This window comes from Hipposideros armiger, unplaced genomic scaffold (genome assembly GCF_001890085.2).
Source record: "Hipposideros armiger isolate ML-2016 unplaced genomic scaffold, ASM189008v1 scaffold_71, whole genome shotgun sequence".
Lineage (NCBI taxonomy): Eukaryota > Metazoa > Chordata > Mammalia > Chiroptera > Hipposideridae > Hipposideros > Hipposideros armiger.
The window spans coordinates 3,618,576-3,635,665 of record NW_017731421.1 but is presented as its reverse complement, the minus strand read 5'-3'; the positions used below and the strand labels follow the sequence as shown (position 1 = coordinate 3,635,665).

The window sequence follows — 17,090 nt, the reverse complement described above, 5'->3', positions numbered from 1 at the left end:
GCCCTTCTGCAAGAGTGGCTCGTTGTTGGGTTTGCTAATCTCTGGAAGAAGCCACTTTGAGTCCCTGTCTCATGGACATGCTCAGGCAGGGGCCACAAGATCACATTTGGGACTGAAGGATGCCTGGACCACGAGGAGGGCTGGACCAGCTGACTCCAACTCTGCAACGCTTTTCGGAACTGCCTTTCACAGAACTCAGAGCATGATGCTCTGCCGTGTTTTGTTTGATTTAGAAGGCCCTTCCAGACATGCAATTAAAAGCTGTAACATTCTTGTTGTTAAACACTTCTCTGTCTCAGGAGTGCTGATTTCACAGCACCTCATGCAGCACCTGACTTGAGCCACTCACACTGGCACAGCAGCGTAAAGCCACTGCTCTCCTTGAGAAGTACTCGAAAGGGCCGGGCTACAAATGAAAATGAAACATCACCTGCTGAAGCTCGAAAAGAGAGAATTGTGTCTCAGTTCTCCTCAGTTGCACCTCAAGCGCAAATGATGGCTGTGTAATGCACCCTTGGAACCAGAAGAAAACTCCAGGTTCATACTTGGAGATGAAAATTTCTTGCTGCTCTTGACAGATTGAGTCACCAAGCACTGGATGGGCAAGAACAATTTGCTGACCAATATTTTGTTGTTTTATTTTCTGTTCAGCCAGGCCCAGGGCATTTTCCACCTGACAATTCGTGTTTCTCACTTAAGTTCTTACACCATCTGTGAGCAGTGTGCTCAGCAGGGGGAGGACTCAAGGCCAAGGAGGCCTTCCCTTCACCGAACTTCAGTTTCCCATCTATTTCATGCCAGTGTTTCACCAGATGATTTTGCTGACATTCTAAGCCTATCTATCCAGTAGAAAGCAGTTTGGAAATTACCAGTTTGGGGGCCTGGGTCTTCTACAAGATTCAAAAATCTCTGTGTAATTTTTGAGTAAAACAAGAGATGGAGCTGAAATTAACAGCACAATGGGAAACTGAACTAAGGCTGGACAATAACCCCAGAACGCTTATGGCTGAGTGGCTGAGAAACGAGCCTCTTCTGTTCTCAGGGCGCCTCCTCGTGGCCATTTGTGTAAATTCCGACGGAATGTTCAGAGTTTCTGCAAATAAAGGGAGACACCCACCAAAAGAGAAAGGCAGGCTCCCCCCTACTGATGCAATCCCTTTCACTCTAACCTACTCTGTGGATCAGACAGGGAGAGCAATGCCTGACTGCAAGCCCCAGTGAAGCTCAGAAAGGTGTCTGCCATACGACAAGGTTTCATTCTTTCAGTATGCGGCAGCTCCCCAGCATCTGTGTCGCCTCACAGATCCCAGACACACCCTTACCACTCAACCCCTCACAAGCTCACATCCTCAACCTGCAACTCCAACCGCGTCTGTTTTTCATTATTCTGCTTTCCAACTTCCCAGCGCGATTCTTCAACAGCTATTAAGACAACATGAGCAAGGAGCTAAGCTTAGTTTTTGCTTATTCAACATCCAGCCTGGGGAATATCACCTCAGAAGAAAAGCATGAATGAAGAGCACTTTTCTCAGCCTCTTCTTCCACAAACCTGAAAGTGTGTTCCTCAAAAGACATTTTTACAATCACCTCCTCTTTAAAATTTTTAACCTACAAAAATGGCACCTGCCCAGAGTGAATTCTCACCTACTTGCTTGCTATAGAATTTGTTTATTGGAGCCAGCTTAAAAATACAATGCCACAATGTTTCAAATTTCCAACGAACCTATAACAGACTTTTGTAAAAAGCTACAGGATAAAGTTGTAGCAACCTAAACAATGAAGCTTAGAATGAGGGAGTTATCCAGGTATACAAATATTTGAGAATTGGGGTGCTGAGCTTTCTGATTGGTGTCTCATTTTCCCCCACAAGACTGTCTGCACAAACGCAAAAGAAAAATACCAACATCAACCGACCACTTCATTCAACAATTCATTTTGCTATTTCCCTGTGGTTATTTGTTAAGTTTATAAGCAACCCTGGACCCCTATAAACTCCCCCAAAAGTGTCCTATAATTAGTTCCTGACTTTGGCCCTAAATCGATTAAAATACATCTGATATGCTTCAAATCAAAGAACCATGTTAATTTTCTGCCACACCACACAAAATCTTTCTGCAACAGTCAGTCACTTTGAACCCAACCCTCTAGCCACAAGCAGTGTGGATTTCAGGGGCCTGTTCTGCAGAAAGAAAAATGACAACTAACCAAGGTGGGGACAATCCAGGGACCCCAAGGCACTCAAGGCGCTCCTTGGAGCGCTGCAAATGGTGCTGACCCTGGCAGGGTTTCAGCTGTCACAGAGTGATGCGGCTGGGCCAGACCCTTAAAGCAATTTAGTAGCCCTGCAGCCAGGACCTGAAATGCAATTGAGTCAGCTGCAACTCAGCATCTGTGTGGCTACCCTTGCCCTGGGCATTTCAGTCCTCCCAGAAGTCAGACGCAAACTGTCACAACCTTCAGGCATGCCGCTGCCTTTATTTTTGCTCTCTAACCTTCTCTCTGAAAAACAGGCAGGAGTCTGTCCTCCCTTGCAGCGACAGCACCATCAGGGTGATGGGGGGTACGAGTAGGGGGATGCAGGGGGGGGGCATTCATCTATAGGACACGAGACGTGGAGAACCACCTCTGAGCTGAGGACGTGGGTCTGTTTGGAGTTAGAGCAATAAGGCATTCCAGGCAATGGTCTGAATGCGTGCCCGCGAGGAAGACCCCGACGGTCCCAACATTGCAAAGTGTTTGCAAATCATAAACACTACTTTGCTGCTGGGATAAAAACCCCTAAAATATGCGCAGACAGGATGTAACAAGTGTTTCGGGAGAGAAACACGCCTGAGTCACGGGGAGCTGGGGGGAGAATGAGGAGTCTGTCTAGGGGTTCTCAAGAAGCCCCCCTCGAAGACGAGAGAGCCTCAGTGCCCAAGACCCCCGCCCCGCACGCCCTCAGTCCCCAGCCGCGTGCAGCCACACCGGCACCCCCACCCGGGCTTGCCCCCACTCACCACTCGGCCCGAAAACCTCTCAGTGGCCCTCTTCACTTTGCCGTAGGTGCCTTTGCCTAGGGTCTCCTGCAGCTCGTAGCGGTGCTTCAAGTTGTGTTTGTGGTGATGCCGTTTCACCCCGTGCGGCTTCCTGGGCTCCGGGGCCGCCGCCGCCGCCGCCGCCGCCGCCGCTGCGGGGGCTGCGGTCGCCCCCACCACCGCCTCCGGGGGAGAGCCTGGCGCCCCCGGCCCCAAGTCGGGGCCGTCCCGGACCGCGGGCGCAGCGGCCCCCTCCATGTCCAAACGTGGGGCGTGCGGGGCTGGAGAGGGCAGGACTGGGCACAGCGCTCTGCGTGTCGGGGTCCCGGCAGAGGGAAGCCGGGGTGCGCTCAGTGTCGCCCCCGCAGCATTGGGGAGGCGGCCGGGTTCCGCTCGGGCTGCGGCTGGGTCACTGGCAGTGGCGGGGACTGCACATCTGGCGCACCCGGCGCGCAGGGTCCGCGCACCGCCCACCGGCCGCCGCGAGCTGCAGAGCGTTGGGCGAGGTGGCGGCGGTGGCAGCGGAGGCGGTGGTGTTTGCAGGAGGGAGGGGAGAGGGGTGGCTCCGAGCGCAGAAGGGGGAGTGTTATGTGGGCGCCGCGCCCCCGGACCCCTCCCGGAGAGGACAGGCAGACGGGGCGGGGGCGGGGCGGGGCGGGGCGCTCGCCGGGCCCCGAGGGAGGGCGAGTGAGGGGCGGCGCGCCGGGGCTTCCCCCACCTCCCTGCCTCCACCGGGGGCCCGGGGCCACCCCGAGCTGGAAGGGGGATGGGTGCGTGTCGCAAATCGCCCTTTGTGCTGCGCGGTGTAGGCCGCAGCGGCGATCAGGGGGCTTTGTCCTCGAACGGCCTAGATGGGGCCCGGGGGCTTCCAAGCCCAGGCGCCCCCTCCCCGGCCTCGCCCTCCGCAGCTACCGCGGGCCTTCTGCCGCCGCTGCTGCCTCCTGCTCCAGCCGCTCGGCCTCCCTTCCTCCTAGCGCCCGGGCGGCGACAGCAGCTCGCCGAGCCCCGGGGCCCGGCAAGCGAGAGCGCTCCGAGCTGGGGGCCGCCGGGGCCCGCTCACGATCCGGCCGGGGGCGCTCCGAGCCTGGGCACCCCCTCATTCTTTTAGGTGTCGCCACGGCCGCCAGTCCGGAGCTGGGGGAGAGGCTGGGGGAAGGGAGGCAAGGCGGGTGTTGGGTTACAGGCGATGAGTCACGGCCCCCCTCCCGCCGCATGCGCACCCCTCCCGCCCCGCCAGGGTGCGCACCCCCGCCTCGCAGGCCTCCACCTCCAGCTGGGGGAGGACTGCCAGCCTGGGGCAGCTGCGCGCCCCCAGAGAACCCCAAGAGGCGCGCTTTGACCGTCCCCGAAGAAAGGAGACAGGAAGGCTCCGAGGCTGAACCTGGGGCCTGCCTCCGGACTCCTGGCCCTCCATCACCATCCAGGATTCCGGCCCGGGCAGCCGCCTGAGTGAGGAAGAGAGAGGGCGTGGAAGAGATGGGGTGCTAGAGGCGCCAGGATGGAGCGGGGCGCCCACCCTGCCCGCCAAGGCTGCCTTCGGAGGTGGGCAAGCCAGGGACCCCAGATGGAGCAGGGCCAGGGGCCTGCCGAGCAGGAGGAAACTTGCAGGCCTGCTGGCCCCTTGGGCCTTGGGAATTTTCCTTTAACTAAAGAGGCTAGATCCTGAAGATGGTCACAGCGACTGCACCCACCCCCGTGTCCTAGGAATCGGCAAGGGAAAATAAAGAAGGCAAGAGAAAAAGAGGCCTTAGGGAAATGTTTTGTTCAATAAATGGTGCAGTGTACCAGACGGGGATAGAAAGAGTGAGGTATGAAGAATGTCTGGTGCGTTCTGTAGATTCCTTGATGGTTCTTTACTTTTCCACTAGTGAGCTGGGCTCCACCTTCCTCTGCAGCTCTCAGGTTCACCCCTTCTGCATTCCTGCTGTCTTCACTCTTGTCTACCCCTATCACCTTACCCTAGACTCCTGCAAGGGCATGTCCTCCCAATAAGCCCCCTCCCTGCTGCCAGAGGAATGGCCTAAAACCCTGCAGTCATCACATCCTCCATACCTGTCCCCCTGCCACACTCCAGTGCTTGGTTTTCTTATCTGCCCAAACTTCTCTTCTATTGTGACTTGACATAAATCCCTCTGCCCCTTCCTGCCTTCACCAGGATCACACAACTGGCTATTGCATAATACAAACACAAAGGCCATGTTTATCCAATTCCTATTCTGTCCTCCGCACTTGCAGTGCCTGCCTGCCTCCTGAAACTGGAGACATTGTGCACATAGAATAAAGTCAGAGTGCGGTAGCATGCAGGGTGAGCCTGGCTTCCCAGTGGATAGGCTGTGTGACCTTGGTCAAATGACTTAACCTCTCAGAGCTTCAGTTTCCTCTTCTTAAAATATGGATTAGCAGATATGTTTTACAGGTAAACAAATTGTGTCTGTAGTGGTAATTAAAATTGTTCACCAGATATTGTCTGGTTCTTTCCCACCCTGGGGATGTGGTAGGAATCCACTGCCCTATCCTCTTAAAATTAGATGTCTCCATATGACTTGCTTAGGCCAATGGAATGAGAGTACCAGTGATATGCGCTGCTTTTCAGAAGCTTTTAAGAGCCAATGGGCAAATCCCCATATCTTGACAATTCTGAAAGTACAGTCTTGGCAATCCTATCTTGACAACCATGGAAGTACAGAGCCTCCCCCCAGCCACCCTGGGTCTCTGTAAAGATGGCAGAGCAGTCCCACTAGCCTGCACTGGAAAAGTAGTATGAGCAAATATTAAACTTGTGTAGTGTTAAGCCAGTGAGATTTGGGGGGTTGTTTGTCACAGCAGCATAATTTAGCTGATTCTAGCTGATAGTGCTGCTCCTGAGTGCCTAGGACTTAATCAGTACTTGTTGAATGAATAGCACCTACCATAGGCTGGTACCACTTTATGACAGTAAACCATCTTCTGTAAAGTGGTTGTAATAATCCCTATTTTCAACCGAGGAGATCATATCAGAAAGATTAAGAAATTTGCCTGAGATTACACGGGTTGTAAATAGCAGCGCCTGGATTTAAACCCTACCTATCCAGTTCCAAAGCTCGTGTTCTTCCTCTTCCACATACACTGTGAGGCCTCTCCTTAAATGGGAAGGATGGAAATACCCAGTACAATGCCTGGCACACAGTCATGCCCAAGCACTGGGAGTTCCTCTCCAGACTGAATTCCTATAGCATTTATAATTTGAACCACACTTAAGCACAATGTTATCATGCGTTGTATTCAAGTGTTTTCCATAGATAAAGCACTTACTCCAACAGGATCCCAGACTCCTTGATTTAGAGCTTGCATTTCTGGAGTCAGACCACCTGAGTTCAAGTCCCTGTCCCACCACTCTTAACTGACCATCTTGGACAATTCTTTTCTCTGTCTACGTCTCAGCTCTCTCACCTGCAAAATAGCAATGGTAATAACATAGGTGGTGTTGGTGAAGATAACAATAGTATGTCCCATGGGGTTGGTGTGAGGATTGAGGGATTATATTATATAAATAAATCATCAGGGGAGGTGACTACGATGACCCTCCCGGGCTGGCAACTCTTGACTCATTTGTAGATTGGTTTTACGTTCCTCGCACATTCCTTCTTTTACCCCCTTCTTTGCGCACATGGGCCAAGAGGACATTTGGCAACAGTTCCATTTGCTTTGTTTTCTCTGTCCTAAACTTTATACTGAAAAATAAGATAGCTTCTTCCTGAGGGAAACAAAACAGCAGGGATTCGTTGGAAGGTTCTATTCTTGAAAAAAGAAACTGAAATGTGATAAATTCCCCGTCAACAGGGAAAGCACTGGCAGGACTCCAGAAGCAGAAAACAACACTGTGCCACCCTGGAAAGAGCGGCCACCAGAGAGACCAGAATGTAAATATGTCACCTACAGGACCGTGCGGGAGCCGTGTGGGAGAAAACCTCTGATTGACTACAATGGAAGAGCCTTTGGGTTTCATGGAGGTTACATGGGGGGCTCTGGGCAGAGTGGGGAGAGATATAAAGAGCTCTTCTCTACATTTTGCTCCCTGAATGTGCCAATGCATTCAGCCATATTAGCTAAGTGCTTACCATGGGCCCATCATGAGTCGACATACTGGGGATTCAGAAGTGAACAAAACGAGGTTTATTAGGTTTACATTAGGTTTACAGATAGACAGTAAGCCATGGATAAATAAATGTCTTACATGTCAGGTAAGGGCTAGCAGGAAGAACAACGCAGATTAAGGAGGTAGAGAATAATGAGAGTAGTAAGGAGAAGACATTTGAGCAAAGGCCCCAAGGAAGCAAGGGAGTGTGCAGCCTGGATATCTGGGGGACAATAGGTTAGAAGAGCCTCCCAGGCCTAGGGCACAGTAAGTGCAAAGGCTGTGAGGTGAGAATATCCTCGACATGTTCCCGAAATAGTGAGGAGGTCATTGTGAGTAGAGTGAAATAGGAAGGCGATAGCAGGAGTTGAGGCCAGAGAGTGAACAAAGGACCAAATCATGTAGGGCTTTGTGAAATGATGTAAGAACTTCCGGGTAAGGCAGGGTTTTACTCTGAATCAGGCGGGAAGCCATTGGCCAATTCTGAGTAGAGCAGTGACACCATGACACTTGGGTTGGAAAAGTCTCCTTTTAGCCACTGTATTGAAACTAGACTTGGGGACAGAAAGACATGATTTGGGGATAGGGGATACAATGACAAATGCTAAGGAGCAGTACCTGCATCAAGCACAAACTACAGCACTTTGGTCAGGCTCCTCAGTGTCATCCTTCCTCCATCTAGTCACCATAGTTTGTTCCTAAAACACATGTGACCCTGTGTCTCCCTTCCCCAAGACTCTACTGATCTCCTGTGGCCTTCAGGGCAAAGTCCAGGCTCCTTAGTCTGACACCCAAGGTAGTGTGGCAAGATAATGAGAGCATTGACATTAGCATCAAAAACACCTGGATGAAAATCCTGCCCTCACTGTCCACCAGCTGTGTGACTTTGCCCAAGTCACTGTACCTCTCTGATCTGGATTGTCCTCCTTGTCCTGACCTACATGTCAGCTCCATGAGGACAGGGACTTTGCCTTGTTCCCTGCTCTATATTCAGCTCCCAGAACAACGCCTAACACATAGTAGGCACTCGATAAATATGTGTGAAATTGATGAATGAGCTAATGTAGGAGAAAGCATTGGACATGATGGCTAGCACTCAGGTGCCCAGCAAATGCGCCTTTCTCTTGCTGAGTAATGCTCACTTCGCTTTCCCTGAATGGTCTGGCGCTAACTGTACTGATTTGTAACCACACCACCTTCTCCCACCAAGCATCCCACGTCAGGGCCACTTCTCATGGTTTCATGCCTCTCTGCCTTTGTACACACTGTGCCCAATGCCTGGGACGCACCCTCTCCTGTCCTCCAGATGACAAACTCCTACTCATTGTGGAGACCTAGCTAAAGACGTCACCTCTCCTTTGATCCTGCATTAGAACTGCAGGCTCAGTTCTCTGTCCCCAGAGCACTCAGTTCCTGGGTCGATTATAGCATTTACCTCATGGTATTACAATTATTTGACTATGTGCCCAGTTCTGCCCAGTTGCCTGGGAGCCCAGGATGGTCAGGTCTAAAACATTGCTGTCCAATAAAAATATAATGATATCACTTTAACTTTTCTAGCAGCCACATTAAAACAGGTTAAAAAAAGGAATTAATTTTAATAATATATTTTATTTAAACTAGGTTGTCCAAGTTATTATCATTTCAATATGCAATCAATATGTAATCAATATAAAAATTCAGTGATGACCTATTTTACATTCTTTTTGTACTATCTTTGAAATCCGTTGTTTATTTTATCCTTAAATCTCAATTCAGAGCCAAGTTTTTAATGGTTAAACTGAAATGTAATCCTAGTAAAATAATAAAGTTGTATTTAACAGAAAAATATTTTACACTGCTCCAGGGTTTCTTAATTTAAAATGTAGTTAATTGCATAAAATTAAAATTTTAGTTCCCCAGTCACAGAGCCACATTTCAAGTGCTCAAAAGTCACATGTGGCTAATGGCTACTGTATCCAACAATACATACTTATATCTTATTCTTATGTCTCATGAAAGTATATATCTGGTTTATAATAGGTTCTATATAAACATCGGATATGGATGGATGGATGGATGGATGGATGGATGGATGGATGGATGGATGGAGTATGGATGCACGAATGAATTTACTACCTTTACTTCTTCCTTACTTTACTTTCCTATTTATGACTCTGGAAAGGAATAGCCCAGGAAAGAGAAAATAAAGGGAAGGGTGAATCCATAGAAATCTTCCTTGGACTCCAATTTTCCCATTTGCCCCCCTGGGCAAAGTTCAAATGCATCAAAGTTGTACTCCCTGACCCAGGCAGCTCAGCAAGCCAGCACCTTGAACTCTTTGCTCAGATGTCACCTTATCAGTGTGGTCTTTCCCGACCATCCATCCCATTTCAAACTGCAGCTCACCCTCTCTTCCCTTCCCCCACCATGGGTCCTCCTTACCCCCTTTCCTTTCTTTACTCTTCATCATCGTATTTACCAGCCTGTATTGCATTATATAATCTATTCATTTGTTGTGTTTGTCTGGACAAAGCAAAGATTTTTATCGACATATATTATTCTTTAACGAACCCTCAATACCTGGTCTATAATTAGTGCCCAATAACCATTTGTGGAATGAATAAATGGATGAATGAACAGTTTGAGTCCCAGCTCTTTCATCTGCTAGCTCTGAAACCCCATTAAGTAGTTAAAGATTAAGCCTCAGTTCCCTCATCTGTAAAGTGGGTATCCTAATAATACTTATCTTACAGAGTTGAATGACATGATCCTACAGGGTTAATGCTTACCTTATAGAACTAAATAAGATAAAGTCTATGATGTGTTTAGCATAGTACTTACGTAGCCATGTGGTACGCATTGATAAAAGGGTAGCTGCTATTATTACTGTTTAAATAATATTATTAGACTTAATGTATCAGGTCTATAATATGTAAACAATATAGGGTCTATAGCCATGGAAAGCAATTAAAATTTCCCAAGTAACTCAATCCCAAACAAACAAACAAAAACTAGGTCAGAGAGAGATAGTCTTGAGAGCTAGGTTTCCTACATAATTGCCTATATTTACCTGTCCTGTTTTGATTTGTATTTCTAACCATGGGATACAGGTCCCTCAGCCCTGCCCTGCCAAGACGCAGGGCAGCTCAATGTCAGGTCATGCATCCACTGTGTTTACTGTCACCAGGGACTTCGGCTCTAAAAGCAGGCACGAGCGGGAGAGCATTCCAGGAGTGTCACCAGCCTGTCGTTGACGGCAGAAGCTCTTGGCCCACCTGCTCTGGAGCAGTCACATGGGCCTTAGATAGCCCAGGTCTTGGCAGCTGGGCCCAAGTGGAGCCAGGCTGCCCAGGCAGCCAGCTGGTGAGGGATATTGAGCTGCCTTCCCGGCAGAGGAGGCACGTGCCCCAAATTCCTCTCAAGGGTCTGCTTCTCCTGCTCCCTCTCCAGCCTCATCCTCTGAAACCCTTGATTTAACAGCCACATTTTCAATCTGCCCTTCCCTTCACCATCTCTGCGTCCACCTGTTCATTCATTCATTCTTTCATCCAAAAAAATGTTACCTGAGTATCTATGAGATGCAGTCATTGTGCCAGCACTGGAGATGGATAAAGAGTAACATAGGCCAACTCACGACCCCTGCTTTACCCCAATACATTTAATAAAAATTTTTTTAAAAGAGTAATATAGGACAGTCTCTGCTCTCGGGAACTTCCTGATACCTTCCATTGGTATCATGCTTTACAGTTTACAAAACGTTTTCACACAAGTGATCTCTCTTAATTCTCATAATATCTTACTTGGGATTAGGTGTTTTCATGTTCCCCACATTTTACTTGATGTGCTAAGAGACGGAGTGCCTTATCTGAGGTCTTGCAGCTCACAAACAGAGAGCCAGGACTCAAACCCAGGTATTTGGGCTACACCATAGCTCGTATCCAAGCAACACCACATCTCACAAACAGCAGCTCTCTAAAAGTCACAAAAAGTCAGCTCACTGAAAGATAAAGCCTCTTCAACTGTATATCTAACGTCTCTAAAAAGAAATTGCACATTATACATGGAAAGGAGAGAGGCTGACTCCCTCCCCGGCACAACAGAAAGTTCCGGACATTTGGATGAAGGGGGAGTCTCTCCAGGTCTGTCTTTCTGTGGCACCTTACTCGGGATTCCTGAAACCTTAGAACGCAGAGCCCAACTGCCCAAATTAACAGGATGTGGACACATTCTGGAAACACACGCACAGGTATGAACCACACCTCCTTCCCCTGAAGCACCACTACTTCTGGTGTTCCTACCTTGAAACCTGAAGCTCTCTGGGAGAAACATCAGGTGGCGTTAATAGAACAAACATCTTCCCACAGCGCCACCAAGTGGCTGAGTCCGTCTCTGCCCACTGAAAGCTCCACGAAACAGAGGCAGAAGAAACCGAGTTTGCTTCAGGGCAAAGCAAGGCACAAGATACTGAGAAAGAGAACTTGGCAAAATGGAAGTGGGGGTGGAGAAACTCAGGGGAGATTTAGGAGGTGTGGATGTCCTCAGGACAGGCAGAAGGCAAGCAATCATAGCTGTTTCTCAAGAAGCCATTTGGCAGAAATTATTAGGGCCACAAGTGGCCAACCCTTGCCTCTTTATAGACGGGAAAACTGAGGTTAGAGTCCTGATCTCCCAGCTCCTCATCCTGCACACTTTCCCTCACATCATGCAGTCTCTCTGGGCCTCGGCTTCCCCATCTGTAAGATGGGGATAATGATACTCTTCATCATAGGGACAATGTCAAAATAAAAATAAAAAAGCATGTCCATGAAAGGCATTTGTAAAATACTTTGTTCGTGGTTACTTGTGGGGTTTCGATCTCCTTTTTATAATGAAATGGAACGCACGGAGTTTTCAGCCTCCAGGTCAGAGTCCTGCAGGCCAAAATGAAGAGGCAGAGAAAGGACAGGACAAAGGACCCCAGCCTGGCTTCAGCTTGGCCTCCTGCTCTTTCAAAAAGGGCAGCCGCCTCAATGTTCTTTCAAAAGGGCAGCTGATTGTATTCTGGGTGCCTTCATTATGCCAGACAGGCATTTAGGGAAATTAATGTGTCCTTGGGGTATTTCCACCCAGCAGTCCCCTTCCAGCCTTGCTCTCTGCGTCTCATCTCTGGCCTTCTCCGGTTACCATCGGGCTTTCTCTGTATCAGGCAGACAGCAGGTGATGAGTGGACTCTGGCCCCAGGGACTAGATCCCAACACTGACAAAGAATGAACCCTGGACAGTGGACAGTCACCCAGGCAGTTGGTGAAGGGAGGTAAGGATCTGCTGCTGAGGCAGAAGACACTGTGCAGCCCACTGTTCACATCCAGCCACAGCAAGACACAGCAATTACCCAGCGAGTTTGGGGCCCCAATACCTTTACCTAAAATGTCCCAGCAGCTCTTACCAAATAGCTTGGATCACGGGCCTACCTGCTGGCTCAGATCTCCATTTGATTGTGCGGCTCTTTAGCATCCAGCTGCATCTGTCTAGAATGAACCCAGCCAAAGTTGAAGGGAATAAAGCACAGAGGAAGTCCAATGAAGGAGAGGCCATGGATATTGAGAATGGAAGCTCTGAAGTTAGATCTGGGTCAAATCCCACTCCCTCCATCGCTGGTTGTATGATGCTGGGCAAATTGCTTAAGTTCTCCGGGCCTTGGTTTCTGCATCTACAAAATGGGAACAATACCTAACAAATACAATGGGGGCGGGGGGTTTATATTAAAGTAGCATTGTGTCTGGCACATATATAAGGGCTCAATTAAAAAGGAGCTTTTTTTTTTTTTTTTTTTTACTATCGGGGCAGCAATTTCTCCTCAGGCATTTTGGTAGCCCTTCACCCCTCAGATCAGGACTGCAAAGCTTCACTTGCAAAATGTGAACTAATGGGTGCATGAATGAGCTGACAAGCACAAGAGCAGTGTGCTTCATCCTGTCTGAGAATGTCCAGAAGAATCCTGTTATTCATTATTTTCTCCAACTTACAGTTGAGCAATATGAGTCCCACAGTTATTCCCCTCCTTAAATCAACTTCCCCACTCTTAGAATCTAAGCTAGCTTTGTGACTTACTTGCTTGGCCAATAAAATGCAGTGAAGTGATGTCCAGCCAGTTCCAAGGACCTCTAGGGACCTTGTTCACTTTCTCTCTCTCTTCTCTCTTCTCTCTTCTCTCTTCTCTCTTCTCTCTTCTCTCTTCTCTCTTCTCTCTTCTCTCTTCTCTTTCTCTCTCTCTCTCTCTCTCTCTCCTCTCTCTCTCTCTCTCTCTCTGTCTGTCTCTGTCTCTCGGCCTTGGGCCTCTGCCACAGGAAAAAGCCTGGGCTGGTCCAGCCTATTGGAGAATAGGAAACCACATGAAGCAGAGATGAGCCAACCCAGCTGAGCCCATCCTGGACCAGCCAGACCATCTAGCAGCTGGGCCACAGATGCATGAACCCAGCAGCCATAGTCCTACCTGGCACAAATAAGAGAAATAACCAGTCACACACAATCTCAAGAGCGAAACAAATGGTTGTGGTTTTAAGCTACCAATTTTTATAATCATTTGTTACACAGCAAAAGCTAACTAATACAATTGGTAATCCTGGTGTGCACAGGATGATAGTGAGGGCTGCAGTGATCATGCTCAGACCCTCTTAAGCAGTGGTTCTCAACCTTCCTAATGCCGCAACCCCTTAATACAGTTCCTCATGTTGTGGTGACCCCCAACCATAAAATTATTTTCGTTGCTACTCTATAACTGTAATTTTGCTACTGTTATGAATCATAATATAAATATCTTTTTGTTTTCCGATGGTCTTAGGCGACCCCTGTGAAAGGGTTGTTCGACCCCCAAAGGGGTCACGACCCACAGGTTGAGAACCACTGCTCTTAAGGATGAAGTGAGGCAAAAGCCAATCCACCGCTGCCCTGGTCCATTAGATCAAAGAGCCCTGTTCTGCCCCTTCCCTTTTGCTCTCACTCCAAAAACTAGTCACACGGTCTGCAGGATGAAAAAGGACCACAGTGGTTCCCAATACTTCGTGGAAATAAACCAAGCAGGGACACACATCTTTCATTCCAGTCTCCGAGGGTTTTAATACACCTGCTCTCAAACCCTGACATAAGTCTTGCTCTACCAAGAAGCGACTATTGTGTATCCCAGAATCAGAACATCTCAAAGGAATGTTCAGTGAATAAAACAAAAGTGCCAGGAAAGCCTCTTATGTAACTCAAAAGACAAGAAATCAGTCCCTTTGGAAGTGACTTGGACCTTGGAGAAGACACTTGTCTATTTTTCTGGCTAGTGATTAAGGGCTCAGCATTTCTAGAAAGGGATGAGAACCTTGCTGCTCTCACCACGTCCTGGCTCCTGTGTCCCCAAGCTGTCCGTTTTCACTTAATGGGCTCTATCTATCTCAATAAACTGAGATGGCTCTGACCCCCTAAGAGAGAGGAGCTGTCTTTCTTATTAGTTTTTTAATTGCTCTACTGCATTTCTATAACCCAAGGCAATAGCCTCAAGATGCATTTCTAGGTAGGAGTTCAGAGACAACAAGCCCTTTCTTAGGAATAGCCTAGTAAGCCCCTAGAAATAAAATGGTGAAAAGACACAGGACCTGCCTTCCAGAAAAAGAAGGAAACGGGAAAGGAAGACAAAGAGATCTTATAGCTAGCATGGGTTTTGTTTCTTCAGTGAGTGTTTTTTGGTTTGTTTTGTTTCAAGCTTTCATGTTTTGAGAGCCTGGCACCATGCTGGGTTCGAGAAGAAAAGAGCGTTACGAAAATAAACAGGATGCACTTTCCGAAAGATAATAGTAATTTTTGTTAAGAATAATACTGTTAATAGAACTTCCTTGGCTTGGTTTAGTTTGGTTACTTTTTGTGGCAAAATATGCATAATATAAAATTTACCATTTTAAATCATTTTTCAGTGTTTGGTTCAGGGGCATTAAGTACATTCACACTGTTCTGCAAGCAATCTCCAGAATTTTTTCATCTTCCCCAACTGAAACACTGTACCCATTAAACACTAGCTCCCCACTCTCCTCTCCCCAAAACCCCTGGCCACCTCCGTTCTACTTTTTGTCTCTATGATTTTCACTGGCTTTTTTCACTTAGCATTATGTCTTCAAGGCTCATCTGTGTTATATAGCTTTTGTCAGAATATCGATCCTTTGTAAGGCTGAATAATGTGCTATGGTATGTATAGACCACATGGTGTTTATCCATTCATCTATCAATGGTTGCTTCCACCTCTTGGCTACGGTGATTAATGCTATTATGAACACGAATGTGAAAATCTCTCTTCATGTTCCAACTTTCATTTCTTTTGGGTATGTACCCAGAAATGGAATTGCTGGATCATATGGTGATTCTGCTTAATTGTTTGAGGGGGGGACCACCATTTCCCACAGTGGCTGCCCCATTTTACTTTCCCACCAAGAGTGCACAAGGGATCCATTTTCTCCACAGCCTCTTCAACACATTATTTTCTGATTTCTTTAATAATGTCCGTCCTGCTGGGTGTGATGTCACATCTCACTGTGGTTTTGGTTTGCATTTTCTTAATGATTAGGGATGGTGAGCATCTTCTCCGGTGCTTATTGGCCATTCGTCTATCTTCTTTGGACCAATGCCTATTCAGGTTCTTTGGTTTTATTTTTCATGACCATATGCTGCTTTCATGTTTTGTTCCAGGCACTCTAGCAAGCTCCACAGACACATTCCTGCATTGAACCTCATTACAAGGGAAGGAGGGGTTGTTATTCCTATTTTACAGGTGAGGAAACCGAGGCTCTTCTCATGCCTTGCAACCTAGGAAGGGACAGAGAGATCTGAGGCAGGCCTGGTGGACCCCACCAGTCTCACTGCATTTCACACGGTGGAGACCTAATGCAAGACATCCAGGAAGGCAAACCAAGTGCACACCTGGCCCAGAGGAGAGATAGTCTTTGTGTCTCATCCATTCCTTTTGTGCCTTTTGCAGCACTTTCCTTCTCCTCTCTCTTCCTTCCCTTCTCTCTTCTCTCCTTTGAGGTCTGAGCTGCTAAATGTCTCCTCCCTTCCTGCCAAAACCTGATAAATTCTTAGCACCTCAGTGAGAATGGCTCCCTCCCCAGGAGGATTTTCATTTTCAAAGGCATAAACTAGAAGAGAAGTGCCCAGAAATACCCTGTAGAGGGTCACCCCTGGGGCTCTGACTGGGAAAGCTAAATCTAACCTGGGGTGAGCAGACCAAAGAAGAGGCTGCAACCCCACCCCCATAACCTGGTAACCAAGAAGTGTTACCCAACTATTCACTAGTTCTTAATACAATGCATTGTTGGCATAGCTACAAAGTAACTGAGTGCCTACTATACCTCAAGCACTTTACACACATGTAGTCACTCATCTAATCTTCCCAACCACCAGTGGTCCCTTTTTGAGATGAGGAAACTGACCCTCAGAGAGGTAAAATAACAGGCTCAAACCCCCACAGCTGTTAAGTCGTCCAGCCAGCACTCCAACTCAAGTTGTCTGTTCCAAAGCCTGCACTGAGCAGCTACTTCATAATGCCTCCGATTTTCTCCTAGAAGAATTTAGAGACGGAGGTACATGGTAGATAGATGACAGATAGGTAGGTAGACAGATAGATAGATAGATAGATAATATAGATAAATGATAATAGACAGACAGGGGAGGGTTTTTTTCTCCATTTCTGCTTGATTTTATTTTCTTGGATAGCTCCACAAACAAAATCAGCCTCTGGATTCTCACTCACTCCTTCCCAAGGGAGGAAATTTCTGTTGTCCGTTTGTTTGCCCCTCCCACCGAACACCAATCCATTCTGTTCTTTCTTTGGCCCAGAGAAGCTGACCCCTGTGGGCTACACCCCTTGACCTCTGGCTTTCAGTTGGACGCAGCCAATGGGAGGCACCAGAAAGGGTCAGAGGGTGAGAAGCGTCCAAAGCTGGCAGCTTCTGCATCCCTCCACGGCC

General features: G+C 48.0%; 1 protein-coding gene across 1 annotated transcript in view; it reads right to left on the bottom strand.

Annotated features, from left to right (window-relative positions):
- Positions 1-4,743, bottom strand: part of NUAK1 (NUAK family kinase 1) — a 75,261-nt gene extending 70,518 nt beyond the window's left edge. Inside the window, exons 1-2 of the mRNA XM_019642615.1 lie at positions 4,399-4,743; positions 3,000-4,163 (exon numbers count right to left, since the gene is read on the bottom strand). Coding sequence (XP_019498160.1) covers positions 3,000-3,275 — 276 coding nt within the window. The 5' untranslated portion in view covers positions 3,276-4,163; positions 4,399-4,743. The remainder of the gene's footprint in view (positions 1-2,999; positions 4,164-4,398) is intronic.
- Between the last annotated feature and the right edge of the window lie 12,347 nt (positions 4,744-17,090).